Source organism: Hirundo rustica, chromosome 29 (assembly GCF_015227805.2).
Source record: "Hirundo rustica isolate bHirRus1 chromosome 29, bHirRus1.pri.v3, whole genome shotgun sequence".
Classification (NCBI taxonomy): domain Eukaryota; kingdom Metazoa; phylum Chordata; class Aves; order Passeriformes; family Hirundinidae; genus Hirundo; species Hirundo rustica.
In genome coordinates, this window is record NC_053478.1 from 154,413 (window position 1) to 182,402 (window position 27,990).

A 27,990-nucleotide genomic window follows, 5' to 3' on the forward strand; every position below is an offset into this window, starting at 1 on the left:
GGCTGCGATTGGCTGCTCGCGTCACGTGCGCGCTCCGTCCCGGGCGCGGCGGCGGCCTCGGGGAAAAGTTGCCGGCAGGACGCGGCGGGTGCAGGTACCGCCCGCTGCCCGTGCCGGGCCGCAGCCGGCAGCGGGACGGGGCTCAGGGGCGCGGGCGCTGCTCGGAAGAGAGGGGAAACCGAGAGGAGGGGGTTGTCAGCGGCGGGGACGTCATCCCCAGGCCGGCTCTGCGTTCCGGGCGGGTGGCGGGGAAGAGGGGGGCGGGGGCTGCTCGAGACCCCCCCCCTTCCGTGCTGCTGCTTCACTGTGGGGCGGTGGGATCCCGGCCGGGGCCCCTGGTTTCCCCACGCCAGGCCCCGCGTCTCCCGTCCACCTGCTGGGCGGCATCACCGGCTAAAAATACCCCGCGACGGCAGCTGGCGTCAGTGGGGGTGGAGCCGCAGAGCCGGTGCACCGGGCTCCCTGAAAGCCCCCCACCTACAGACTAGAAGGACTGGCTGGCACCGGGAACATGGCTCTCCCGGTCACATCCAGCTGGTACTGGGAGTTGGGTCATGTCCTTCTGTCTGTGCGTCTGCCCGTCTGTCCCCTTGCAGATAGTGCTGGACTGTCCCTATGGCGGAGAAGTTGGATCCCCGACATTCAGAGAGCAGCTCGGTGTTGGTGGGCAGTGAGGTGAGGGCGAGCAACTCCCAGCGCAGACCCTCACTGCTTGAGGTCTCCTGGGCAACACCCCAGAACTGAGTACCCTATGCCTTGGGGCCCTTAGGGGCCTCTCAGTGCTCTCAGAGCTGGGGACCCTCGGACACACCTCCCAGAGCCTACCCAGGGCTGCAAACACAGTGGGGCACATGGAGGTCAGGGCTAAAGGTATCTCCCTATGTCCCCCCTTCCCATAGGGTCTCCCCGTTGACACAGTGGGTCCAGAGCAGGACTCCCACAGGTCTGATGATGAGGAACTGGAGGAGGAGGATGAAGGCACCCAGGACACAGTTACAGGCAGGCAGCCACTGTGGGTATGGGACAAGCCTGGTGTCACCTTCCTGTGCCACTGTCTCATCCCCATGCTCTGCTTCTCCTCAGCCTTGACCACCAATGGTGCCACTACCTTCCCCAGCCAGACCTTGTGCCCTGAGGGCAGTGAGCAGGGGGTGAGTCAGAACTGGGGGACTGGGGCCGAGCTGAAACTGGGGTCTGCTCCCTACACAGGGACACCACATGTGCCAGTGCTTGTGTCTGCAGGACCCAGAGGAGTGTGAAGACTCCAGGGCGTGGGCTGTGCCTGCCCTGGATGACTCTGCAGAGTCCAGCACATTGGAGGGCAATGAGCAGGAGGAGCTGAATGCGAAGGCTGAGCCAAAACACTGCCCTGACACCTCCCAAGCAGGTCAGGGCCTCCCAGGGGACTGGTCTGGGGGAATCTGTGCTGGCAAGTGTTTAGGTGTAGATCCTCCCTGGAGGTCCCCCCCGTATCCCCACAGGGCCAACAATGGAGGACGTGTGCTGCACCAGCAGTGAGAACAACACGGACGGGCTGCGGTGGCGGCAGGGCCACAAGCCCCATCCTGGGCCCCCCACTGTCACACCTGCCCCACACCAAGGGACACCAGACACTGGTGATGATGGGCTCAGTATGGGCAAGTACCTGCTGGGTGCCTTGGCACTGGTTGCTGTGGGGCTGCTGATCATCACTGGTAAGTGGGGGTCCCAGTGGCCAAGGCCCTAAGGACAGGGTAGGGTCCAGACGTCCCCCTCATTGTCCCCTCCTCTTCCCAGGTGGTATCTACGACACGGCAGATGGTGAGTACAGGCAGCTAGCCCACAGGGCAGGGGGACATCTTGGAGCAGCCTGGATATTTGGACCCATGTCCTCTGCAGGTTCTATGGAGAGTGTGGGGAGCTGGGACTTGGCTGCTGAGGAGCAGGAGTTGCTGCTGTCCATAGACAGCAATGTAAGGAGGGGTCTCAAGCAGGACTGAGTGAGGGCAGAGGGTGTCCTCAACACCCCCAGGGCTCCCAACCTTCTGGTCCTCCAGGACTCACAGCAGAAGCCCCCTCTGCCAGATGCTGGAGGCCCACAGAGCATGCAGTCCATGAGCCAGCTCCTGGACAAGCTGGCCAAAGAGAACCAGGAGATCCGGCTCATGCAGGCGGAGTTACAGGTTGGTGCCCAGTGCCATGTCTCAGTGCTGTGTTCTGGTGCTGCTCTCCTGCTGCTGCCTCTTTCACAGCTCTCCATCCCTGCCCCAGGCCCACAAGGAAGAGCTGCAGGCCCTGCTGCGCAAGAGTGAGGGTGAGGCGGCAGCGGCTGGAGCACAGCAACAGAGTCTGGCCGTAGAAAACGCGCAGCTGCGTGCTGCGCTGGAGCGGGAGGTCACGGCACTGCGGGAGGCCCAGGCTGAGCTGCGGCGGCTGCAGGCCACAGGGGCACCGGGCAGCACCAGGGAGCCAACAGCAGAGCAGCCGTGCGCCACAGGTGCACCAGCGTGCAGCAAGGCCGCGGCACGGCAGCGTGGCAGTCTGGATTCATTGCGGCAGGAGCTAGTGGCCACCCTGGACCGTGTGCGTGGCTCTGGGGATCTCAAGGGGCTTGTGGAGGAACTAAGCACCCTGGACCAGCACTTGGCCCAGGTGCTGGAGGCAGAGGGGTTGGGGTCCTTCTCCAGACCCTGGAAGAAGCCATTCAAGGTGGAGAAGGAGAGCAGGTGGCACAAGCAGCACGGCACCAGGGGGTCCCCCCACAAGCAGGAGAGGAGAGAGCATGGTAAACCCCACAAGAAGGATCCCCGAACCCCCCGTGAGCACAAGCCAGGCAAAGCCTGGGGGAAGGTGTCTCACAGTCACCCCCAGCATGGTTCCCATAAGTTGCCCCAGCTCAGGCGGTACCGGGCACCACAGGGCTGTTCTGGGGTGACTGACTGTGCCCACAAGGAGGGCCAGGAAGTGCTTGGGGCTGCACTGGAGCCAGTGCAGAAGGTGCAGTTCCTGCAGCTGCTGGAGAGCTTCATGGGGAAGTTGGGCTTGGGGGGACAATTTGGGAGCGTGGCACTGCGGCTTGATGGGGTCTTTAGGGCTGATGGTGTCTTTGCCCACGACCGCCTGCGGTTTGTCGATTTTGTGGATGATGTGGAGGAGCTGCTTGAGGAGGTGGCGTGGCAGGAGTGGGGCGACAAGGAGGCGGTTGATGGCTTCGAGGAGTACATATTGCAGCACTACAGTGGGTGAGCTGGGGCGTGTGGTGCCGGGGGTCCCCAGGGATTCCCCCCTCCTGCACCCCATCACACCTCCCCTTCTCTTGCAGCACCTCTGGGAACGTGTGGAGCCAGAGAGCCCCAAGGCAGCATGGCACGCGTGGGTAGAGCCAGGGAGGCAGTGTTGTAGTGTGCCAGCACCCCCACACAAGGGCTCCCCCTGTGCTTTTTACGGGGATCTGGGGGCTACCATCGTTCTCTGTAGGGTCGAGTAGGGCCACATCACCAACCAAATGCACTGTGATGCTGCACTGCCACCACAAATAAAGACATCACTGGGCAGAGCTGTGTGGGTGTGGGGAAAGCGGGGATGCTAGGGGTGGGAAGGGAGGGTGCTGAGGGAAGACAGCTGGGGAAGTGGAGCATCAGAAGAGGAATAGGGTGTGTAAGAGGAGAGCAGAGGGGACTGGAGTGCTATGGGCAAAGAAGGTGCTGTGAGAGGGAAGGAAGGGCTGCTGCAGGAGAGGGGCTACAGATGAAAAGGGGGGGCAGAGAGGAATATGGTGTGTTGGAGGGGAAGGGTTGCTGGGGAGAAGAAAGGCTGTTTGGGGGTGCTTGGGGGAAATGGGGATTTAGAGGAAGAAGAGTGAAGAGGAAAGGGAAGTGCTGGAGAAAGTAAGGGGCAGTTGAAAAAGTGGGCTGCAGAGTAGGCATAGGGATGTTGAGGAGGAAGGGTGCTCGGAGACAAAAGAGGGTACTGGGGGAGATGGATGCTGGGAGAAATCGGGGTGCAGAAGAGGAATAAGGATTGCCGGGGGAAGAGTGGTGCAGAAATGCAGATGTTGGGAGGAACGGGGATGTTGGGAGGAGCAGGGTGCTGGGGAAAGGGAGCTTTAGAGAAGAATGGAGGGTGTGAGGAAGAAGCGGGGGCGCTGGGAGAGGAGCGCGGCTGGGATAGAGAATCCTGGGGACAGCAGGACCTGCCACATCCCCGCGGGGTGCGCGGCCGCCCTCGCTGCGGTGCTGGCGCTGCCCAGGAGGGGGCGCCACGAGCAGCGCGTCCCGCCGGGGGCGGAGCCGGGGCCGGGGGCGGAGCCAGGGCTGGGCCGGGGGCGGAGCCGGGGCGGGGGGCGGAGCCAGGGCCGGGGGCGCCTATGGCGGCGCCGCGCGCGGTGCTGCTGCTGAGCGGGAAGAGGAAATCGGGGAAGGATTTCGTGGCCGAGGAGCTGCGGAGCCGGTACTGAGCGGGGCGGGACGGGGGCCGGGGGTGAGGGCGGCGAAAGCACGGGGTGCGGGGGTGGTTCCGGAGGACGGGGAGCCGGGGCTTGGCCCGGTGGAGCCGGTACCACTGCCCGTCCTGCTTGCGCCTCTCCCACAGGCTGGGTCCCGACGTCTGCACCGTTCTGCGCCTCTCTGGGCCCCTCAAGGAGCAGTACGCCAAGGTACCACGGCCGCGCCGAGCCCTGTCGCAGCGCGCCGAGCTGGGCCGTTCCACGCTCATACCGTGCCCACACCATGACATGCAGTGCCGTCCTGAGCTGGGCTGGGCAGTGCCGTGTGTACCGCGTGCTGTGCCATCCCACGCTCGTACTGCACTGCACCGAGCCGTGCCGTGCCACACTGAGTAGTGCCAGGGCATGTGCTTTGCTGTTCTGTGCCTTCGCATGCTCATGCCGTACTACACCACGCCACACAGTGCTGAGCTGTGCCCTGCTCTGCCACACTGCGCTGTGCCATCTGATGCTTTGCCATGCTGTGCTGAGCTGTGCCGTGCTGCACCGCACCAAGCCACGTCAGGACATGCCCTGCCAAGTTGTGCCGTTCCACCGTCGTGCTGTACCACATCGTGCCAAGCTATTGCGTGCTCTGCTGTTCTAAGCCATCCCACTCCACTCTGCTGTGCTGAGGCACGGCACGTCACAACAGCCATGGCTGTGCCATCCCATGCTCCTTGGCCCAGGCCATGCCTATTCCCCACAGGAGCATGGCCTCGACTTTCAGCGACTCCTGGATGCCAGCGCCTACAAGGAGATGTTTCGTCAGGACATGATCCGCTGGGGTGAGGAGAAGCGCCACACCGACCCGGGCTTCTTCTGCCGGGCAGCAGTGGAGGGGGCACTGCAGCCAGTGTGGGTGAGTTTTGGGGAGTGCACAGGAGCACTGAGGGCAGAGGATGGATGCTGATGGAGCCCTTGCACAGATCGTGAGTGACACACGGCGCCTCTCGGATGTGGAATGGTTCCGGGACGCCTTTGGGGATGTGGTGCAGACTGTGCGGGTGGTGGCTACTGAGGAGACCAGGAAGAGGAGGAACTGGGTCTTTGTCACTGGTGAGCAAGTGAGGGGCAGCTTTGCCCAGTGTGACACCAAAACTGGTGTTGCCCAATGGGCACAGGTCTGCTGCCTCCCCTACCGTTCCTTGGCAGTGGGGGCCCCTTTGGATTCCTTTGGATCGAGGCCCCGAGTTCTGGGGGGTGAGGCTGTGGTGAGGGTACAGACAGACATATTCTGACCATCCTTGGGGCCTGCCTGGGCTCTGTGCTACCAGGGGTGGACGACACTGAATCTGAGTGCGGCCTGGACCAGGGAGTGGCCTTTGATTGGGTGATCACCAATGACGGGGATGAGGTGACCCTGGGCAAGCAGCTGGAGATGCTGGTGCAGTCGCTGCTCAAGAACCTATAGCTCCGTGTTTCTCCACTGGGGCCTGGGGACTGCATCATCCCACCTTCCCCCCAGCAGCTCCCCCTCCACCTCCTGCTAATGTTTCCAGTTCTGGAATAAAGCTCTGTCACTGAGAACTGCTGCCACACTGGACCTGTGTCTCATTTCTCAGGATGGGACACACAGGTGATCCTGCCCTACCACTGCTGTGGGTTTCCCAGCTTTTGGGAGGCAGAAGTGCAGTTCAATACCTTCTGTCCAAGCACAGGGTCACCAGCTGGATGTTTCATGGTGTCTTTTAATAAGGTTTCTAGTAGCCAATTGCCTACAGATTATCTGCTTCCCAAATTCATACACTCTCATCTCTCCTGCAACAGCTGTGCACGGTGGGGGGTGGTGGTGGTGATTCCTGGTTGGGCTGGGGTTTTTGAGGGGGGATTAGGGCCCTATATACATCTCTATGTATATGTCACATACGCTGGGTCTACCATTACCCTGACCTTGAGGACATCGTGAGAGACACACACCGCACCCCCACCCACGGGGTGACCCACCCCCAGGATGGGAACACCTGCTCCAGCTGCTGCTTGTAATCTCCAGCCTCTATAAGCGGATTAAGGGGGATTATACAAAAGAAGAGGGGATGCCCGTCGGGGCACTCAATGGGTTAAACAGATGAGGGGGGGTCGTTCGGGACTTGTCTGTCGGGGAGCACGGGCGCTGGCGCCTGGTGCAACCCGGTGCACTACAAATCCCGAACGACCCCGCAGAGATGCAGGAACCGGGGGTGTGATGGGGGGGGAGATACAAAGCGGGGAGCGGGCGGGGATGATGTCAGCCTGCGGGGAGCCCCAGCGTGGCCAATGGCGCTGCGGGGCCGGGCCAGCGGCAGCGGCGGGGGCGGTGGCGGCGGCGATAGCGGCGAGAGCACGGAGCCCATTCATGATCCAGCGAACGGGGCCGGCGGCGAGTAAAGCGGAACCGGTGCCCTGTAAAGCGGCGCCGGTACCGCCGTCATGGAGACATCGGGGCATCTCCACGATTCGGGCGTGGGGGACTTGGAGGAGGATGGTCGGTGTCCCTGCCCCTTACCGGGGGATGAACGGTCACCGCCGCCGCCCTCCGCGCTGCCACCGCTCCAGCACAGCCTGTTGCACTCCTCGCCCGGGTCGTTACGGGCCCCTCCTCCTCCTCCCGCCGCCCCCGCCGCCCTCCACCCTTCCTCCCGCCACGGCAGCCAGCTCAACCTCGGCGACCACCCAGCGGGCTCTGGGGTGGCTGGCAGCAAACACCGGCAGCCCAGCCCCTTGGTTCATCGGCGGGACAGCAACCCCTTCACCGAGATTGCCATGAGCTCCTGCAAGTACAGCGGGGGGGTGATGAAGCCGCTCAGCCGACTCAGCGCATCCCGACGGAACCTCATCGAGGCCGAGCCAGAGGCGCAACCCCTGCAGCTCTTTGGTGCCAGTGAACCCCCTGAAATTGTTGTCTCACGCGAAGACAACCATGCGCCCGCCACCCACCGTCCCACCCGCCTGCCTGCCCGGCCGGCCCCCACCACCTTTGCCAAGGGGCCCAAGCGCAAGGCACAGAACATCGGCTACCGGCTCGGGCACCGCCGGGCACTATTCGAGAAGAGGAAGCGCCTCAGCGACTACGCACTCATCTTCGGCATGTTTGGCATTGTCGTCATGGTCATTGAGACCGAGCTCTCCTGGGGGCTCTACTCCAAGGTACCAACGGGGCCAGGGAGGTGTGTGTGGGGCTGGTGGCACCGGATGGTGCCCGGTGGGGTGGGTGAGCGTGGAGCCACTTGCCCCATCTATCCCTTGGGATAAATATGGAGCCGTTTAGCCCATGTGGAGTGCAACAGGGTCAGACAGGCTGGCTGGTGACCGACAGGATGTTCCCAGAGTTTTAGTGGATGCCACAGCCACAGGTGTTGGACAGGGTGACCACCTGGCTGGAGGTGTGGGGCCTATGTGCTGCTGGGTTCTCTCTCGACTCTTGCCCCATGCACTTGCAGCAGCAGGCGCCCACCCCCTGAGGTCTGTGGTGACTCTTGCTGGCATGGCAGTGCACTCCTCAAAAGCACTGTGCCCCCGGCGGTGCAGCGAAGCACCCCCCTTCCCTCCTCCGCCTTCTCCTCCACACCCCTTCCTGCCATTTTTTCCCTTTTTTTTTTTTTTTTTTTGCAGGACAGTGTCTTTTATTTATAATTCTCCCCCCACGTCCCTTCCAGCTCCTGCTCCCGGGCTGTGCTGGTTGGCAGCGATATGAATAACTCTTTGTATAGACATCTGTCATGTTATTTATACCTATCCAGAGAGGGGAAGACATCAGCACCCTCACCAGCACCCATGGGCGTCAGCGGGACGGCAGTACTGAGGGGGCTGGGGTGCAGCCAGCGGGGGTCCCCATGCCACGGTGCTGCCAGTGGAGGGGAAGCAGCAGGGTGGGAAGGGGCTGCTCACCGCTTCCTGCCATTATCCGGCACGGGCAGCGGGGAAGGCAGTGTGAGCAGAGGAGGTGGAGGAAGGAAGGTGTGTCGCTGGGGGTCCTGTGGGTTGGGGAACCCTGCTGCCTCCCCACTGAGGTGCCTGGTGGGGGCTTCCTGAGCCCCATCTTTCCATGGCTGCCAGGGTCAGTGGGCATGTGCGGGCTGCGGGCAGCAATTCCACTGCTCTGTTGGAGGCAGGGGCATGCCTTGGTACCAAGCTGGCATCCCTAGCATCCGTGCTGAGAAAGAAAAATACTTCAATGCCAGAGCCTTTTTCTGGTGGTTCCCACTCCCCTTAGGCAGGAACAAAGCCAAACCACCATCCCCCACTTGCATCTGCTACCTGTTGAGCCGGGTCCATGCAGGCTCCATGTGCATGCACGCCTGGCACCAGGGGGACTGCCCACCCTTACCAAGCTGCCAGCAGCACCACTGCCATGCTCCTTGGCCCCACCACGCTGAGCTGGTGTGTCAGCTGGGGAAGACCCCGTGAGTCAGCGCTGCTGCCATGCAGCAGCTGTGACACGCTGCTGCACCCCTGCCCCACTGTGACACAAACAATTGTGCTGACAACCACAGGGTTCAGGAGAGTCCCTGACCAGCCTCCGTAGGCCCTTGGCCAGATTTGCAGCAGCTGTGTATAAATCCCCCCCCCCCACCAGCAGCCCCTGGTGAGAAACCAGAGCTCACCGGCAGGGACACGACCATGAGTGTGGGAGCACATGTGATCAGGGCTGGCTGCCATTGTGCATATGGGGATGTCAGCGCAGGTCCAGCTCTGCCCCATGCCCCAGCCAGAGCTTGCCAGGGCTGTGCTGGGAAGCAAGGACACACTGGCCAGGGTTTGCCTGCTCCCTGCCTGTCAATTGGCTGTGGGCAGGACAGGGCCTCTCCTGGCCACAGGAAAATATTGCTGCTTCCCACCGCCTGTGCAGCACCATCAGAGTGAAGCACCCTGCCATCCACGTGGTGGAGCAGGACACGTGCCAGGGGTGCCAAGGTCTTTCCCCTCTTTGGCCAAGACATGTTGTTTGCTGTGAGCATGGGATCCAGGAATGGCTCTTCCTGACAGGTCTCTTCAGGCAGGAGACATTGGTAAACATCATGTAACACTTGCCAGGTGGGGCAGTGGGTGCCCATGCAGGGTTTGTAACCTTGGGAATGGTCTCACCAGAGCCACATTGGCACAATGGTGCCCGAGTTAGCCTGTTAATAGTAGTGTTTAGTCCCAGCACTTTTCTTAGTACCAGCCATTATATCCACACAATTGCACGGCCAGAGCCAAGTTGTTAACAATGCAGTGCCGCCTCCACAGCAAATAGTCCCTTCTCTGTGTACAAACACCCTGTGGAGATGAGGAACACTGGGGAGAGGGAGCCAAGCGAGGCCGAAGCCAGCCCAGCACATTGGGGAGCCAAGGAGAGCCCGCCATGAGTGTGCTGGTCTTAGCATGCCGTGAGTGTGCCAGGCCTCACCACGCTGGGGCTCGGCACGGTGGGGATGGCATGGAGGTGTGGGATGGGTGCAGTAGTAAGGCAGGTTGGTTTGGGAATAACATCTTGGTGAAGGGCTGCCAATGCCCCGGCATCAGTGGGGCTGGAGTGTGGCTGGCGTGCACGAGTTTACCAGTATCCAAAGGCAACAGTAAATCCCGCTTTTCCCAGTGGGGTCCTGGGGAGTTGCCACTTCAGCCAGCAGTGAATCAGGAGCTGGTTTACTTTACATAAGACTAATTAGCTGGAGGGTCTAGGTAGATCATCTGTTTGGGTACCAAAACACTGGGCTCAGGCCAGATGGGGCCAGGGCACTGGTGTTGCACATCTCAGAGGGGAGGCTGGGAACTGCACTCAGCAGAATAGAATTAAAAAAGAGTTTTGGAGAGACGGCACATGGTGCTGGTGGTACCGGTGGTACCAGTGATGCTGGAGGTGCCAGTGTTGCTCATGGTACTGATGGTGCCCTTATTACCACGTCAAGCTGCCTAGGGGGGAAGCTGAAGCAGCAAAAGTGCTGTTGAGGATGGGGATAGCGGGTGTTGGGGGGCAGTATTTTCTTTGGAATGTGGAGTCCAGTGCCAGAAAACTCCCACAGCTGTGTACCCCTTAATGCCTTCCCTGCTTTCACCCTGCAGGACTCCATGTTCTCCCTGGCCCTGAAATGCCTTATAAGCCTTTCCACTGTCATACTGCTGGGCCTTATCATCGCCTATCACACACGGGAGGTGCAGGTAAGTCCTGGCATCATCAGTGCCTAGCAAGGGGCTGCTGGGGTGGGCTGTGGGGTTTGCCAACCACCTAAGGGGGACACAGTACCTGAGCTCGCATCCTGTTGCATTCTGGAGCCTCCTTCCTCTTTGTCAGGGTCTTGGGGGCCAGTGAGGGGTCTTGGGGGGCAGCCAGGCCAGCCACCAAGGGGTCTGTCTGAGCCCCAGGTGCCTGGCAGATACGCTAGTGGCTGGGGGAGACTATGGCTGGGAAGGCTCAGGCCAGTCCAGTGCCAAGGAAAGCCATTAAATCCTTTCCTATCAGAGCTGCACACTCTCTTCCTCCCTGGGAAGTTAAAGGACTCCCAGTTTGTTCCAGGAAGGCTGTGCTTCCCTGTGCAACCTAGCTTCGGCACAGTGCCAGCCTATTTTGGACATGGGAGGAATGAATCACCAGTCAGGAGAAGGAGCATCCTGGGAATGGATGTCAAAGCCCCTGGCCCTGAGTGCACCATAATCCCACCTTGTCCCTCGTGGGTCTGGAGGACGAGGGGCTTTGCCATACAGGGGCTGGCAGCAGCATCCCACTCCCTGCCTGCCTCTGTCCTGGCAGTCCCCACTCCAGCTCAGGCTGCCTGCATGGGGACCAAGCCTGGGGGTGAGTTACTCAAGGCAAATATTTGAGAGCTCTGGTTCTTGCTGGAATAATATTTACCCCAGGATGACGGTGGTTGGGGTCAGCCGGGTGAGCCATGCCCCCAGTGCTCACAGTTTCCTCTGCTTGTTGTTTCTGGCAGCGGGTTGTGCAAACACAACATCCACCCAGGCAGCACACAGGTCATCTTACCTCTCCTGCCTTGACCAGAGCCAAAGTCCCACTGCTGTCCCTCTGCACATGGGGACTGAACCTCACTACGGTCCCAGCTGCTCTGCCGGGCCAGTTACACTGTCAAGACAGGGAATTAGATGAGTTTGACTTGATCTGCTCCAAAGTTGTGCTGGCTGCTCATTGCCCTATGTGTTATAAAGTGTTATGAAGGATTTGCTGATAATCCAACCAAAATGGAATGGGGCTGCCAGAGCTGTAGGTCTTCAACTTCTCGTACCGCTCAGCCAAGGTGGGGGACTGTGCTCAGCTGGCCGTGGTGTTTGTCAGACCTCCCAGCCTCTGGGAAATAATTACTTCAGCTTCTTCCTTCAGGATTCCCTCTTCCTCTCTTGCCCAGAGAAGCTGTGGCTGCCTCATCACTGGAAGGGTTCAAGGCCAGGTTGAATGGAGCTTGGAGCAACCTGGTCTGATGAAAGGCGTCCCTACCCATGAAAGTGGGGGGAATGAAATGAGCTTTAAGGTCCTGTTCAACCCAAACCTGTCTGTGATTCTGTCATCCTACTGATTCTGTTAATTAGTTCTTTGGGATACTTGAAGGTCTTCCTGTGCCTCAGTTTCTCTGGGGCTGAGGCATCACTCAGCACCCCAGTGATGTCTCTAGTGTCTAGGGCAGAACATTCCATCCTCTGCCAGCACCACACTATCATTTCCTATGAAGGAAAGCGGTGCTGGAAGTGCTGCCAGCTTCCACCAAGGTGCTTGGGGTGGGGGGGGTGCAGAGACCCCTCATCCCTGTGCTTGGACTGCCTGGGGCTGTTCATGCTTTTGGTGAAACTTTAGTCCCCATGAGGTGTCTCAGTAGCTTTTCCTGGGCTTTGTTTTTCTGGGGATGTGGTGGCCGACGTTCTTGTTGCTTCCCCTGCTGGAGTCAGTGATGCTGGATATGTTGGGGAATACCCCCTCGGGTACCAACCAACCACACTAGGTTTCCATGGAAACCCACACTGATGATTTACAGGTACAGAACTAAGAGGGGCTGACTCAGGGGAATCCTGCCCAAATCCTCTCTTGCTCCTTCCCTTCCCTGGCCTATGGCAACCCCCCACCATGCAGTTAAAAGGCTCCTGCCTTTTTCCGCTTGCTAATTTGTTTATTTTAACACCCTTTTCCAGGAAGGAATAGGCTGTCAGCTTGCTAAATGCCTGAGGATCTCCCTTGACAGCTTGGAGCATTTTTGTAAACAATTTCTCAAACAAAGCAGCTAAAAGGAGCAGAGTTTTCCCTACAAGAAAGGGAGGTGGCTGGGACAGCCACTCCATGAGTCAGTCCCAGCGGCTCCTGCCATCCCCAGGGAGAGCCTCAAGTGCCATGCTGTGCTGGTGAGGTGCTGGCACAAGTGTACTGGGGCCTCTGGCAGGGCAGGAGGGCTGTTCCTGGGCTCAGCGCCAGCTGGAGCCAATGCTCCCCACCCACCTCTCATCCGCTGCCCTGGCTGTGTGCAGCCCTGCATCCACAAGCAAGCCCGCATCGTTTCATGCTTGCAGGATTGAGGACGTGGACAGCAGCACCAGCTGGCCACATCCCCTTTGGATCCTTTCCTGCTGCTTTCTCTGCCAAGTGCTGCTTGCAGGGAGGCCCTGAGCGCTGTGGGTGTGGGTGATACTGGTGTTCCTGTCACACCAGGGAGAAGCCAACGGCAGCCTCAGGACACCCTGCCGAGGCAGGACAGGGTGGGTGACTCCCGGGGCTCCGGTGGTATCCCAGAGAGGCCAGCTGAGCTGCCGTCTCCCCAGCTTCCTGCAGAGACCCCAACTCCATCACTGATGATGGGAGAGGAGCTGGTGTACCCAGGATGAACCATCAGTTGCCATGACAACTGAATCCCATCTCTGCCAGCAGCTGGATGCTCTGACTGTGGTGTTCACTGCCCAGATATTGTCCTGGAACTCAGGGTGTGACGACTGTCAGTGGAATCAGTGCAGCCCCAGGAGCAGAGGGTCTGAGGTGGCTCATGCTGGTGCTCCGTGGCACCATGGCTTGCCCATCTCTGTGGCATTCCAGGAGGTAGACTCCTGCCAGACAGATTTTGAGCGAGCTGTCCCCATGCTGTGCCTGGGTGTGTGCTCAAGGCAAGGCACCTTAAAGGTTTTGGTGTCCCCTGCGAAGTGACGGTCCCTGACACACACCAGCAGGGCAGCAGAGAGGTTGCTGGTGACTCATTCCCATGTTTTTCTTCTCCATCCATCCCCAGCGCTTCTGGCTGAGCCACACCCAGCTCCTCTTAGCTCTCGTGTGAGACCCCCCTGCCTGTGGAGGGAGGGATGCTAGTGGGCAGGTTGTGTGGAGCCACTCGTAACGGCGTGGTTTTGCATCTTGGTAGCTCTTTGTGATCGACAATGGAGCCGATGACTGGCGGATAGCGATGACGTACGAGCGCATCCTCTACATCAGCCTGGAGATGCTGGTTTGTGCCATACACCCCATTCCTGGGGAGTACAAATTTTTCTGGACAGCTCGCCTGGCTTTCTCCTACACACCTTCTCGGGCAGAGGCCGATGTGGACATCATCCTGTCTATCCCCATGTTCCTGCGCCTCTACCTGATCGCTCGGGTGATGCTGCTGCACAGCAAGCTCTTCACTGACGCCTCCTCACGCAGCATTGGGGCACTCAACAAGATTAACTTCAACACCCGCTTCGTCATGAAGACACTCATGACCATCTGCCCTGGGACGGTGCTGCTGGTCTTCAGCATTTCCCTCTGGATCATCGCTGCATGGACAGTCCGTGTGTGTGAGAGGTGAGAGGCTTTGGGATATGTGGTGCTTTGGGATTTACAGTGCTTTGGAATGAGCAGTGCTTTGGGGCATGTGGCGGTTCAGGATGCTTGGCAGCTCAGGATGCTCAACACTTTGGGATGCCTGGTGGTTTGGGATGCTCAGCTGTTCAGGATGCACATAGGTTCAGGATGCATGGAGGTTTGGGGTGCCTGGTGGTTTGGGATGCTCCATGGTTCAGGATGTGCAGTGGTTCTGGATGCTCAGAAATTTGTGGTTTGGGATTTATGGCAGTTTGGGATTATCAATGGAGATGCAATGTCCCAGCACCCTGTAGGAGGGCTGCAGGGCTCTGGGGCTCCAGCAGCCATGGGTTCCCTCCACTGAGCTCTGCTGTTACCAGATGATAAATTGTCTACACGGGCAGGAAGCAGAGTTGTGTCAGGCCGGTTCTCACAGGGCAGCACCTCGGACAGGCAGGGTCCTGTGCAAGAGAATAGTGTGTGGTGCCAGAAGCCCCAGGAGCATGGGTGGGGGACATGGAGAAGGGTGGAAGCTGGGGTCTGAGTATGAGGAGGGGCCAGAGGTGCTGATGGTAAGTGACAAGGCCTGGCTCAGGCTCTAGAATCACTGCAACTGACTGCCATGACAACACTGTGGTGACAAACCCACAGCCTGATGGCACCATGCCAGCATCAGTGTGCTCAGCACTGGGGTTGCTGTGGCGACCAGCCTGGTGGGTATCACTGCACCTCCATCTCTCAGGGACCTGCCACCACTCTTTGTCTACTGAGGGAACCACGGGGCTGCGGTGGTGGCATCCCAGTGCTGTGCCAGAGGGCTTTCTCCAAAGCCATGGTGCTGGGTGCCAGCAGCACCTGGGGAAGAGAAGGCAAATCCTCTACAAACTCTCCTGTTGTGGCAGCTTTGTGTCATCCTTGGAACTAAGGTGCGAGGGATCACACCAACTGGCACCCCAGGGTTACCTGAGACACCCAGATTGCTTCTAGATTGCTTGCAGAGGGAGAGGAAGGCTGTGCCCCCTCTTCCAGAGGGAAGGGCCCGTTGTTCTGGTCACAATGCAAAGGGACATCAGGGCAGCTGCAAGTGCTGTGGCAGTGGCATGGGACGGCACATTGAGATTTTATGAGCTTCTACTGGCTGCATTTGCCTTCCTGCCTCCCTTAATGAGCTGGATCAGGCACCGCCTAATTGTGTTTGAGAATTTGTGCTTTATGCCTCCTAAACAGGGAGCAAGTGGACAGGCACCCAGGACATACATAGGAGGGTGATCCCACACCTGGCGAGGTTTAGGCTGGAAAATACAATGGAGAATTATCAGGGGGGGAAAAAATAACATAAATTATGCAGACAAAGCACTGCAGATCATTGGCACTGCAGTTGCCATCAACTCCCTCTGTGTACAGAGAGGCAGAAGCAAACCCAGGTGGGCTGGAGATGCGTCAGTCCTGGGGGATGCAGAACCTCTGGGACATGCTCCATGTGTGAGGGATGCAATATCCCTTGTACTTACACCCGCCCTGGGGGTCCCACAGCTCCCACAAGGGCTGCCCAGGATGTGTCCCCGTGTCCACACCGACGTCACTGGCACTGGAAACCAATTTGCTGCGGTTTGCAGGACCATTCCCGACCAGCAACCACTGGGGCCGGGCGGTTTAGAGGCGGTTGTGCCTCTCCAAGGTCCTCGGGCTGGGGTGCCACGGGCCAGCACGTCTCCTCGGCGCTGCGCTGTGGTCCCCGGTGTCCGTGGGCGCAGCATCCTCCCGTGCGCGCCGCGGGGCCGCACCTCTCCGAAGGCAGCGAGTCGCTTAGCAACCTCGCCCGCTCGCCCGCTCGCCTGCTGGCCAAGGCGCAGAGCCGCCTGCGGGGCCTGCCCGCGGACGGGACGTGTGCTGCGTGCTCACTCACACGTGTGCGTGTTCGTGCAGCCAGCCTGGAGCATGAGCTGGGGCCGCCCGACGCGACGGGGTGGGTTCAGCCCGGATGGTGCTGCCACAGCGGCGCGGCAGTAGGGCGATGCCCGCAGTGGTGAGGGTGGCTGTGGCCTTAGTAGGGGCAGGCAGACAAGGGGACAACAGAAAGAGGGCTGGTGTGTGACTGCGGCAAGCCTCGGCGTGAGCAGGTGGCCCCTTTCTGCCCATATCAGCTGTGGCGTGTGCCAGCCCCCCTGGTTTATCAATTCTTGCTCAAAGTGCTACTCAGAAGACAAAATGTCCCTCTGTCCCGTAGGTCTGTAACCCCCTTGTCCTGCACGACGCTCTTGGGGTTGCCCCCTCAGGACATTCCATCCTGCGGGATGAGGTGGGCTCAGCTCTGCTCGGGAGAATACACTGGATGAGATAAGTGTGAGTGGCCCACTGCTGGCACTGGAATTTTGGGGAGCACCACTGTGGTTATGGGCTCTAGCTCCCCTGGCCAACCCTGCCCAGAGTGAGTCTCACCATGGCTGAGTGTGCTTGCTCCTGCACCAGAACCTCATTTGAGTCTCCAGCTAAGGGAAAAACATTTCAGAAGAGGAGAAAACCCAACTGCTCTGCGAGTGATGATCTTGGAGTTGGGATTGCCAAAAGCTCCATCTGTTTTCCCTCTCTGGATTCTGTGAAGAGGCTGGGAGAAGCCTGCCAGGGAGGAGAACAGGAGAACAACCATCCTGTTCATAGTGGGGTAAAGGCACTGCCCGCCCCTGCTGCCTTAGGGCTGAGTCCCAGTGCAGACTGGGCCAGGTGCTGCTCCGCTGCCAGGAGTCAGCACTGCATCCCCCAGAAAATACCTGCATGTCTCGGCTGTGCTTGCGCCAGCCCCGGGGAGCTGGAGGCAGCTGGTTGCAAACTTGCTGGAGGAACCCCAGCCAATGTCTGGGACGGCCAGAGTGGTCATTGACCTCACATCTCATCAGGCACCTGGAAAATTTGCAGCATTCCCAAAGCTGCAGCCTCTCCACATGTGCTGTGTGTGAGCTGTTCCCCTGTTCCTGAAAGCCAAGTGCATGCCAGAGCCTCGGTAGGATTCATCCCCAGCAATTTTCCTGGGGCTGCTGACAGCACTTCTTCTTCTGGGGTGGCAGAGCCCAGGCTACAGCACCAGGAGGATGCAGGGGAAGAGGCCAACAGTGAGCTGCTGTGATCAGGGGCTTTGCAGAGCCACAGCTCTTTCTCCCATCAGCCAATTCTTGCTGCAGCACCACATGACATCGGGGACACACAACAGGACTGGGATGTGGTGACTGAAAGCAGAAGCTCTTTCCACTGTTTTTGCTCTCATTTTGTCCACATGAGTCTTCCAGTGCCAGAAATTGTGCATCTGCTGCTACTATGTCACATCCTACTGTGTTAATCCTGTACCCCAGCACAGCCCGTGTCGGGGGACCCACTGTGCCCAGGTACCTCCATTTCTGCCGCATCCATCCCTGTCCCCTGCCGTGATACTGATATCTGTGTCTCCTTGGCAGGTACCATGACCAGCAGGATGTAACCAGCAACTTCCTGGGTGCCATGTGGCTCATCTCCATCACCTTCCTCTCCATTGGCTATGGTGACATGGTCCCACACACCTACTGTGGGAAGGGAGTCTGCCTGCTCACTGGCATCATGGTAAGGGCCATGCCAAGCTGGTTGTCCATTCTGTGGGCTCTGCTCTCTCCATTGCAGAGGTGGGGCCACTGGACTTTTACAGGGACCTCTTTCTCAGCTGTTTTGTCCATGTACAAACCTAATGGCTTCAGCTCTGAGGTCTCACAGCCTGGAAGTCGATGGAGTTGTTTGAGGGTAGATTTGGACCCACATTCAGTAAAGGTGGAGGGCTTTTGGTGGAGTCAGTGATGTCCCCAGGGAGCAGAAGGGCACCTGAGCATCCCTGACCCATCCTGGTCCATACCATCCAGCTTCCGTTGTTCATCTGCCATGGGTTCCTTTCCTTCTGGCCAAAAGGTCACCATTCTTCAGGGCCTCCAGTGTACCTGCCCCAAGGTGCCAACCACGAGATCTCCTGGCTTGTGGGACTTTCCAGCCAGGGCTGCTGAAGGAGCAGCTGGGGGCCCTGTGGTCACCGCTCCTCCACAGATCCACCCCAGCCATCAGCGACCTGGCTCTGCCCATCTCTGCTCCAAGCCCTGGGGATGGAGCCATCCCTCCTCCCAGCTAGGGCAAACCAAGCTGACACCCATGAGTGTCATCAGCTGGGGAGGCCCCACCAAGAGGTATTAATTCTATATTATCTGCAAATCTTTGATCTGTCTTGGATGAGGTCAGATGCAGCAAGGTTGGTTTTGTAGGTGGGAGCCAAGCAAGGGAGAAAATCCCTGTGGATGGGGTGATGCAGAGGAGAAGCTGCTGTCTCAGCCAAGGGGATTCCAGTGCTGCAGGCTCCCAAGGCTCTTCCCCAACCACCGGTTACTTTGAAGTGAGACACCATCTGCCAAAGTGTCTCCCCACACCCAGCAGCCCACTGGGGTTGGAGGCTTTGCTGGGCTTCCGCACTTAGCACCAGAGGTAGTTGCTCCACCAGGAAGAGAGAGGTGGTGGGAGTCAAGAGTGTGCAGCAGGACCTTTGAGGATGCTGAAGGATTCAGGGTATCGGGTTAATTAATGACTCTTTAAGTAGAGAGCGTGCCAGGCTGACAGCGCTCTGCCAGAGCACTAGGGGGAAGCAGCCCAGCTGGTATCAGCAGTAGCGGGCAGAGCTCCTGAGCATAGCAGGGAGGTTCTGGAAAGAACACCTTGGCACAGATGTGCCCTGGAGATGATGGCTGCCACACAGATCTGGCCCTAACTGCCAGGATTAGTGAGTTCCCAGCCGGTGCAGCTGGGATACATGGCAATTTGAAGGGTCCTGATTTGGGGCCCCTTCTCTGCTCTGTTGCCTGGTGCTTCCCCACTGCTGTCCCGCCCCAGACCTCTCTTGGGAGTGGAGAGCTCCCTGTCCCGCAGGGCACTGACACAGGGCAGATCTCCGGCCTGCATTGGCACAAGCTCACCACTGACCGCTGCTGACATTGTTAATAGCCCTGGCCTCTCCCATTACACAGCCCACCATCAGCCGCTCAAGGACACCCAGGCTCTGTCATATCTTCGTTAGGATAATGGGGAGGACGTGTAGCTTTAGTTATTTAGCGGATTGCAAGGATGAGGGTGGGAGTGCTGGTGTTACAAGAGGGTGACAAACTGTTTTCCCAACCGATGTCCCTGCACAGGGTGCTGGATGTACAGCACTGGTGGTGGCCGTGGTGGCCAGGAAGCTGGAGCTCACCAAAGCTGAGAAGCACGTCCACAACTTCATGATGGACACACAACTGACGAAGCGGGTAAGGTGCCACGGGGGACAGCAGGAATGGGGGCATTGTTGTGTGCCAGGAGCCGGGGATTTGGGCTACCGTGGCAGGAGGAAGCTGTCAACATCTCTGGATCCTGTGGGTACCACAGTGGAAGAAGGTGTCAGCGTTTCTGAGTGAAGCTACAGCAGGAGAGAAAGGTGTTGGCATCTTTAGATGTGGGTCCTGCAGGTACCACTGCTGAAGAAGTTGTCCAAGTACTGTGGATATAGTGCAGGCACAAGTGTTACTCTGAGCCAAAGAGCACCAGCTCTCTTCTAGGGATTTAGGTGATGCTCCCTCTGGGAGCATACTCCCTCCTCTTCCAGAGCATGATCTCACTTCTGTTGGTGTCAGTAAGACAACTGGATTTTGGTGATTCAGTGCCCACCAAAGATAAGAACCACATTGTGAGGTTCCCCTGAGGAGGGACCCAGAGCCTGCAGTGGGGCGTTCATGGGGTCACTGCCAGGGTCTGGTGTCACATCCCTGGTAGCACACAGGTGCAGCAGGAGGTCTCTGGTCTTGGCAGCCTCATCATGGCAAAGTATCAGCAAACCAACAGTGGCGTGTCATATAATGGGCTCTGCACATTGGAGTATGTTTTAGAGGGGATGCTGGCAAAATGCACATCAGTGCAGCCCTTGGAAAGGCAAACAGCGGCGGGATGCAACCAGGGCACCCACTTCACCCCAGAGAGCAGAGCCCCAGACAAAGCCCTGACACCCTCCCAAGTGTCCTTGGAGTGGCCAGGCTGGGAAAGCTAAACAGCTGCTCAGCCCCACTCCACTGGCCATTGATATGGATCTGCAGGCTCCATGCCAGGCAGACAGCAGCCAATTCCTCCTGGAATGAGCAGCTGAGCTGTGGTTTAGCTGGAGAGTCTGCAGAAGTCACATCCCAGTGCCGGCAGCACAACAGGAATCAATAAAAACTTTGGGGTTTTTTTTCTTGAGGCTTATGGTACAACTTTGCGTGTAGGCAAAGCACCAAGTGCTGGAGCATGAGTGCAGAGTAGGACTGGGATGTGGGTGCTCCAGGGGCCAATAGCTCTGCCTTTTACTCCTTGAACTGTTCATCATCCCTTGCAACAGTCCAGGAGACCATGAGGGTGCAAAGCCGAGCGCCTCACTCCAGCTGGGGCAGATCAAGTGCTCTTGCAACACTGGCTCACGGCAGAGCCAGACCAGTGTCTCTGTGAAATCCCACGTGGCTGGTGACCTGCAGCCACTCTTCCTTTTCAGATCAAGAATGCAGCAGCCAACGTCCTGCGGGAAACGTGGCTTATCTACAAGCACACCAAGCTGCTGAAGAAGATCGACCACGCTAAAGTCAGAAAGCACCAGAGGAAGTTCCTACAAGCCATCCACCAGTAAGAGGCTGTGCAGTGGGCTGGGGGCAGACTGAGCTCCAGATAAACCAGGATCCCGTCCCTGGCAGGGGCGTGGGGACAGTTTTCTCTTGCCTGGGATGCAGGCAGGTCTCCAGATGCAGTTTGAAAGAGGGAAGGGAGTACAGCCATGTGCTCTTTCCTTCTCCCCAGGTTACGGAGCGTGAAGATGGAGCAGAGGAAGCTGAGTGACCAAGCCAACACCCTTGTCGACCTCTCAAAGGCAAGTCCCACAGGGACCCTGTGGCTTGGCCAGACTGAATGTTTTTCTTCACTTGGAAAAACTAAAGCAGACTTGGCTGACCGCAAAATGCTCTGACTCAATAAATGTCAGCAAGGAATAGCTGCTGTGGGATGGCTGCTCTTGCAAAGCAGGAGGAGAAACACATGTACGAGCCAGAGGTTCCCTGCAACCCTTTTTGCAAGGGATACCACTGCTCAGCAGCACAGGGCCAGCAGGGTTTCCTTGCTTTGATGGCCAGGGATGAGCTAAACTGCAGTTCACAGAACCCTTGGAGAACCTGGGGTGGGCTGAGATGGGGCAGCTCTCAGGGCAGAAGGGGGTAAAGGGGTGAGCTCTGCTAGGCAGAGCTGTGGCACTAACCCCTCCAGCCAGGACACTAACCCTGCCTCTGTCCCCTGTGTCCCCTCCCCAGATGCAGAACGTGATGTACGACCTCATCACAGAACTAAATGACCGCAGTGAGGACCTGGAAAAGCAGATCAGTGGCCTGGAATCCAAGCTGGAGCAGCTCAGTGCCAGCTTCAACTCCCTGCCCCTGCTGATGGCCGACATGCTGCGCCAGCAGCAGCAGCGCCTGCTCGCCGCTGTCCTGGAGGCCCGGGGGGTTGGTGTGCCAGTGGGCACCCCCCAGACACCTCTCTCTGAGAGCCCCATTGGGGTCAGCTCCACCTCCTTCCCCACCCCTTACACGAGCTCAAGCAGCTGCTAAAACGCAGCCCCTCAGCCCCACCATGGACAGGGGAAGCATTTCCACACAGATCATGAGGTCTCTGTGAATTTTCTTCTGGTCCTTGAACCACTGCAGGACCCTTCAGCTGGAGCCAGTGGGACCAGCAGTGCCGAGCAATGCTCGGAGCTTTGCCAACGCCTTGGTATCGGGAATTGCATCCCCATTCAGGTGCCTCAACACGTGGTGAAGGAAGGGGACAGAAGGTGATGCCTTGGGCCAGCCTGTGCCATGGCGTCCGGTGGCAGACGGAAAACCCACGCTCAATCTCAGGTCTTCACATTTCAAAACAAAACAAAACAAAACACCAAGTCAGAAGCACTGAAGCAACGGAGACACCGAAGGGAGAGGTTTCCTCCCTGGGGCACTCCCCTCGCTCCCTGCCCCTTACACGATTGCCAAACATCACCGGGCAGATGCCAATGTGGGGGGTTCGTTATGCAGGCTCTGGCTGATGCTGCCTATGCTCCATCCCGTCTCCTTGCCAGGACCCAGAGGACAGCCCCCTCACATTGACAGCTAGGTGACAATGGCTGGCTGTGACCTTTCTGGGGAGTTCTCTGGAGCTGTGAGTGTTTTCTACCCAGAGAAGAACGATGGACACTTCTCCTTTCTGGTCCTTAGTGTCGTATCCTGCCTGGGGACGCATGCCAGAGCCAGGAAAGCAGTGCCTACAGCGTGCAGGGCCACGCAGGGCTGCTCCCAGCTGATGTGTTGGTGGTCAGTGATGGGGCTGGCAGGCCAGTCCAGGCGCTACGGGGGTCTCCAGGTGCTCACATCACTGCCTGCAGGCAGCCTCCCAGCATTTTGCAGAGCCAGTGGGCTCTTTGCAGCAGTCTCAGAAGTGCTGGATCGGGCACCCAAACGTCTCCACTTGTGCTGGGAACATCCATGCTTGAGCCCAGCTGGCAGTGTCAAATCCACCAGGATCAAGCAGGAGCTCACTGGCAAGTGATGTGGTAGCAGGGGCAGGTGCTTCATCTGTTTAAAACAATGCCCATCACCTTCATGCCACTTCTGCTGGGTTTGGTGGAGGGCAGCAACACTCTCTGGCACCGTCTCGGCAATGGCACCGCTGCCCATGCCTGCCAAAGTGCAGCACCTCAGACTCCATTATACTTTTCTGCTGGTGTTCAGCTTCCTGAGGTACCCTTGGCATCACTTGGCTGCTTCTGGAACCAGCCACTTTCTGTTTTGTTTTCACCATTTCTCCCTCCTTCCTCCTCAGTTCTTTCCCAGTCTCGTGTTCTGGCTTTCCTGGATCCTTGCATGGAGCCGCGCCAGGCTCCGACTTTGGGGTTGGTATTTGCTGCTTTCCATGAAAACTCAGCAGAGAATATTTATATATTTTTAAACAGATGAAGTAACTATGTAATTACTCTGCAATATTAATTACACCTCACTCAGCAGTGTCAGTAATTGTAATCAGTCACTGTGTTATTCCAGGTATACTCAGCCTGTAATGCTCTCCTTTGTAACTTTCTCCCTCCCATAAATAATGCTGGATCTTGTGCGTATGTAGGGGCAGAGACACACCACCCTCCCACACCACCACCCCTACACCCCTGACGCCGAAGAACTTCTTTGCTTCCAGTGGTGTGAGGTGGCTTCACTCCTTGGCCCTGAAGTTGGAGTTACAGAGCAAATAAGCAGTAGTTAGTGAGTACTGCCCCCACGCTGGCCCTAGGAGGAGAAGGAAGAAGGCGGCTGCAAGGCAACAGCAGGAGTACTGCAAAATGAGATCCCTGTGCTGCAGAGGCATTGGTAGCAGGGGACCAAACACAGTCATCCCTTCAGGCAGGCATGTGCCCATTGCTGCTGGTCCTTGGCCAGTGGGAGATACACAGCTTCTGGGAGTGAGCTGCTCTTCCAAGCTCTTCTAATTAGTATCACTGATATCCCATGGATGGCTGGGAATTCACTGCTGCTTTGGAAGTCCCCCATGATCTATTCTCAGCCCAGCTGCTGCTCCCCTTATGCTTATGGGTGCTCCCCTGTCCATCTCGCCCAGCAGAAGCTCCTGCTTATCTCTGTCAGGAGGTTCCCAGCACAGAAATGGAGAATATGTTAGAAATTCTGAGAAAGAGCCTGAAATGCAGCATTTTCCCCGGCCTGCAGGCAGATAGTGAAGAAAAATGCTTTCTAGACCTCAGATAGGAGCAAACTGCCCATGGAATGGTGCCATGCGTGGGGCAAGGTGTGAAGACACGTCCTGAGGCATCAGAGAGCCAGAGGAAGTATTGATTCTTAAAGATCAATATTGACAGCAGGAACCCAGGAACATCCCTGCCAGGCTCACGATGATGTCTGGGAAATCCATCCAAGTGAGACAAGAGCAGGTGCTGTCAGCTTGCAGGCCCCAAGGCTGGAGGTGGTAAGGACCACAGTGAGAGTGTTGGGATTGCAACTGGAGCGAGAGACCCTTGTTCTGGGGCAAAGCAGCTGCTGCTGCAGTGACATTTCGACAGGACTGGGGCAGTGGATCCCTGCGCACCCCACAGCCTCCCTCCCCTGGCCTCACCTCAGCACAGCCTGCACTGCAACAACCCTTCTTGCCTGGGACCTGGCCGCCCAGAGTCTGCATCCTATGCCCTTCACCCTGCATCCTGCATCCCACACACCCCCACACCCTTATCCCACTCCTGCACCCCCCATTCCACACCCCTGAATCCCCATCCCAATCCCCAATGTCCCTATCCCAGCCCTTCACCCACCCCCCATCAGTTGTTCAGCACTGGTGCCAGTAGCCCTGATCCGTTCCCCCTGGCACTGGACTCCACTGTGGCCACTGAGGCTAACCCCCCCCAGCCCCACTGCCAGGACCCCAGGGCTGACCCGACAGTGAGGGTGGGCGTGGTGGGCAGCCCCCAGTGCAGCCCAGCCTGGTGTGCCCACCCAGAGCTGCTGCCCTGCTCCCTGACAGCAGCTCTTGGTCACCAGCAGCCTCAGCTGGCACAGCCCCAGTAAACAGCTCCTGTAAATGCTCCCCAGCCAGTCCTGTCCACACACCTGAGATGATCACTTTGGATGCCCTAAGGGACATCGGGATAAACAGAGAGAAGAGCCAAGATCAGCAACCAAGGTGGAGGAAGAGCACAAGAGGAAAATCGCAGAGATGCCAACCTCCTGGAGCTGGGAAGCATCTGATCCCACAGTCAATGGGGCCAATCCCCAGTGCCCCTCCAGGACCCATCTAACCCAGCCAGTCCCATTTTTGGCACAGTTTTGGGGGCTTGTGTGACTCTCCACGACTCTCCTTCCTGCGCTGCCTGCAAGGAACAATCCTGGGAATACCGGAAAAAATTCCACGGTCTCTCTGCAAACTCATGGATATTTCTGTTCAGATTTAAGGAGCTTTGACCTGGGTTTGCATCTTGCCTCTGTACTGCTTGCTTCTTTTTTAATGATAGGGGAAAGCATAATAGTTTATTTTAACTATGAAATATATTGCTTTATTATGATGGTTATGGTAACTTTCAATTATGGTTTTGTACCCAACATGGTTGTTAGCAGGCAGCAACACCAGGCTGCTGCCAAAAATGTCTGTTTCTGAGTACAGCTACTACTGCCAGTGAGGATGGGGGACAGGGAGGCAGGGAGAGTTGCAGAACCCGAGTCGTTATTCTTTAGCCCCCTTGTACTCATTCCCGTTGCTTGGAAGCTGACCCCCAGCAGGTGTAGCCCAATGGCACCAGAGCTTTGCTTCTCCCTGGAGAAAGGTCAGGCTCCCCTGTTTTTCCCAGGTTCTGGAAAGCCATTCCCCCCAGGCTGTCTCCTCCAGCAGCAGGAGGGACTCTGCTCCCTGGGCACAAGCTCTGCAAGAGTCAAACTTCCCCTTTTCCTCCGGGACAGAGGCTCTTGAGAAAGCAGTGATGCAGAGCACATTCTCATAGAATTATGGAATTGTTAATCTGAGAACATCAGGTCTAACTGTTAAGCCAGCACCACCAAGCCCACCACTAACCCACGTGCCCAAGTGCTACATACACAAATCTTCTAAATTCCTCCAGGGATGGGGACTCCACTGCTGCCCTGGGCAGCCTATACCAGAGCCTGACCACACTTACACACAAGAAATTTTCCCAATATCCAACCTAAACCTCATCTGGCACAACTTTCAGACATTTTCCTTTCACTTGTTACTTGGAGAAGAGACTAGGATATGTCCAGTTCACACTTCACACCCTGCCCTGTGGAGCTGCAGCTTTTGCTCAGCCTCAGGGTAGGATGGCATAGGAGGAAAAAACCCTGAGCATGAAAGAGAAATAAGACAAGGTTGCAGGGACTGCTTTGTCTCAGCCTTCCAGCTGGGAACAGGCTGCCCAGAGTTGTGTCTGCCCCATCTCTGGAAGTGTTCAAAGCCATGTTAGATGGGGCTTGGAGCAACCTGGTGTAGTGGAAGGTGTCCCAGCAACAGCACAGGGTGGAATGAGATGAGCTTTAAGTCCCCTCCAAATGGAACTATTCTGTGATTCCATGATTCTTTGAGCCTCAGAGAGCATCACTTCCTTACCTCCAACTCCTGAGCTGCTGGACCTGATCCCCACTGGATCATAAGTCTTAAACTGCTCTTTGTAGCCACACATTGTCCTGGCCAGTCTTCTCAGAGCATGATATGTCTGGGAATGAGCAGCACCTATGGGACCAATTCCTGCTGCTTTTGTCCAGAGAAAGTCTAAAAGTCCCTACATTGACCCTTCCTGATGAGAGCTGTCACTGCCATGCTGTCACTGTTACCACTGTCAGAGCTGTGCTGGTGTCACCCTTCCAGGCCAGTCCAAGCCAGCAGAGCCCTGGCAGCAATAAGTTGCCATGAGATCTGGATGCTCCTTGCTTGACCCCAGACCTGAAATCTCCCTGCAGAAACCAGCTCTGATGGAGGAAAGAGACTGGTGGTTCTTCTGAGAGGCCAGGCTGAGCCTCTGCTGCTGCCAGCTAAGTCTGGGGCTGCCAGGGGATTCTTGGTTCTCTGCACCGCTCTCTCCCTTGGGCTCCTCCTGCCCAGCATCTCCCAGGTAGCTCAGAGCCATGTGCCATAGCTACCAGGTATGTTTGGTGGGGGGTGATGGTGGTGATTGCTCAGCAGTTTGGGAAGATTCTGCTGCCAGGCTTTGTACTGGTCTGAGCTGCTTCTCATCTAACTCCAAGCTCCTTCCTAAAAAGTATCCAAAGCGTTTGAGGTTGTGGAGAGGAGCTTTTGCAGGAGAGAGAAAAAGCTTCTCCATAGCATTAGTTATTTCCCTATGGGATGAGCCACCTCAGAGCCCCATGAGGCACGAGGCAGGGCCCCAGAACCACCTGCCCATGGGTGCTCTTGGCTGGGGACCCTGGTGCTCTGGGTGCTGCAAGCTGTGCAGCCAACTCTGCTCCTTCTTCTGCCCAAAGTGTTCTTCCCCCCGCTGGGGTCTCAGCACTGCCGATGCACCTGCCAGTGGGAGCTGCTTGCATGTCTCTGTGGTCAGGATCCAGTCCTGGGCTTACATTCCTCCTTTAGGGTCAGTCTCTCAGCTGGAGGACAGGAGTGGGGACTGGCCCCTATGACAACAGCCCGTCCCCACAGCATTGCCATAAACCTGAGCTGTACCCAGAAACAGGCATGTTTTAAACTATGGCTTTAACCTGTTCACTGTAAAAAGTGCCTTGGACTTTAATCTGAAGAGGTCAGTATCTCGAAGTATTTACCTGTGCGGGTGTGTAAGGATGCAGCTCTCTGTGCAGAGTTACACACACAAATATATGATCTATACGTACAGCTATCAGTGCCTCAGACCCTCTGTTCCACAAGCTGTGAGAGCTCTTTTCTTTCTGCCACTGGGGCCAACAGTGGAGTGATGTTGGAGGCATTCCTGACACAGGGACCCCTTGCAGAAGTGAAACTTTGTGCCACGAGGGTTGTGCTGGGTGCAGTGATTCCCCTCAACAGTGCTGAGCTGTTCCTGTTCACCCCCAGGAAGCAGCTTTGTGCAGTTTGGGAAAACCTCAGTGAAGGGGATACATCCCTGTTCCCTTGTGCATGCTGTCACATCTCTGGATCCCCCATGCCTGGAGCTGCTGGGTACTTTGTAAAATAAGGGGAACCCCCAGATGCCTTGTTTTATGGGAGCAATGAGGGGTTTTCCAGACCTGCTCCCAAAAGGATT

At 57.6% G+C, this 27,990-nt stretch overlaps 2 protein-coding genes across 3 annotated transcripts; both read left to right on the forward strand.

Annotated features, from left to right (window-relative positions):
- Positions 1-24: 24 nt before the first annotated feature.
- PBXIP1 (PBX homeobox interacting protein 1) lies at positions 25-5,521 on the forward strand. 2 transcript variants are annotated; one of them, XR_005704198.1, is made up of 14 exons: positions 25-94; positions 597-675; positions 900-999; positions 1,084-1,151; positions 1,243-1,387; positions 1,482-1,694; positions 1,777-1,800; positions 1,879-1,952; positions 2,037-2,162; positions 2,251-3,221; positions 3,302-3,351; positions 4,570-4,633; positions 5,172-5,324; positions 5,392-5,521. XR_005704198.1 is itself a non-coding variant. In XM_040088092.2 (14 exons), exons 2-13 carry the CDS (start codon positions 616-618, stop codon positions 5,239-5,241), a joined length of 1,965 nt encoding a protein of 654 aa, XP_039944026.1. In that variant the 5' UTR covers positions 25-94; positions 597-615; the 3' UTR covers positions 5,242-5,250; positions 5,392-5,521. The 2 variants fall into 2 exon arrangements, 1 of the variants encoding a protein (XP_039944026.1); XM_040088092.2 differs by having other exon boundaries at positions 5,172-5,250.
- Positions 5,522-6,799: 1,278 nt separating this feature from the next.
- KCNN3 (potassium calcium-activated channel subfamily N member 3) lies at positions 6,800-27,544 on the forward strand. The gene is made up of 8 exons (XM_040088091.2): positions 6,800-7,588; positions 10,487-10,582; positions 13,768-14,186; positions 17,633-17,774; positions 19,373-19,483; positions 20,734-20,861; positions 21,033-21,102; positions 21,536-27,544. Exons 1-8 carry the CDS (start codon positions 6,872-6,874, stop codon positions 21,830-21,832), a joined length of 1,980 nt encoding a protein of 659 aa, XP_039944025.1. The 5' UTR covers positions 6,800-6,871; the 3' UTR covers positions 21,833-27,544.
- The last annotated feature ends 446 nt before the right edge of the window (positions 27,545-27,990 follow it).

Coding starts and splice junctions, on each gene's coding strand:
- PBXIP1 (XM_040088092.2), top strand. CDS start 616: ATGGCGGAGAAGTTGGATCCCCGACATTCAGAGAGCAGCTCGGTGTTG. Junction 1,152..1,242: donor CTGAGGGCAGTGAGCAGGGG/GTGAGTCAGAAC, acceptor TTGTGTCTGCAG/GACCCAGAGGAGTGTGAAGA. Junction 1,953..2,036: donor TGCTGTCCATAGACAGCAAT/GTAAGGAGGGGT, acceptor CTGGTCCTCCAG/GACTCACAGCAGAAGCCCCC.
- KCNN3 (XM_040088091.2), top strand. CDS start 6,872: ATGGAGACATCGGGGCATCTCCACGATTCGGGCGTGGGGGACTTGGAG. Junction 10,583..13,767: donor ATCACACACGGGAGGTGCAG/GTAAGTCCTGGC, acceptor GCATCTTGGTAG/CTCTTTGTGATCGACAATGG. Junction 20,862..21,032: donor TTCCTACAAGCCATCCACCA/GTAAGAGGCTGT, acceptor CCTTCTCCCCAG/GTTACGGAGCGTGAAGATGG.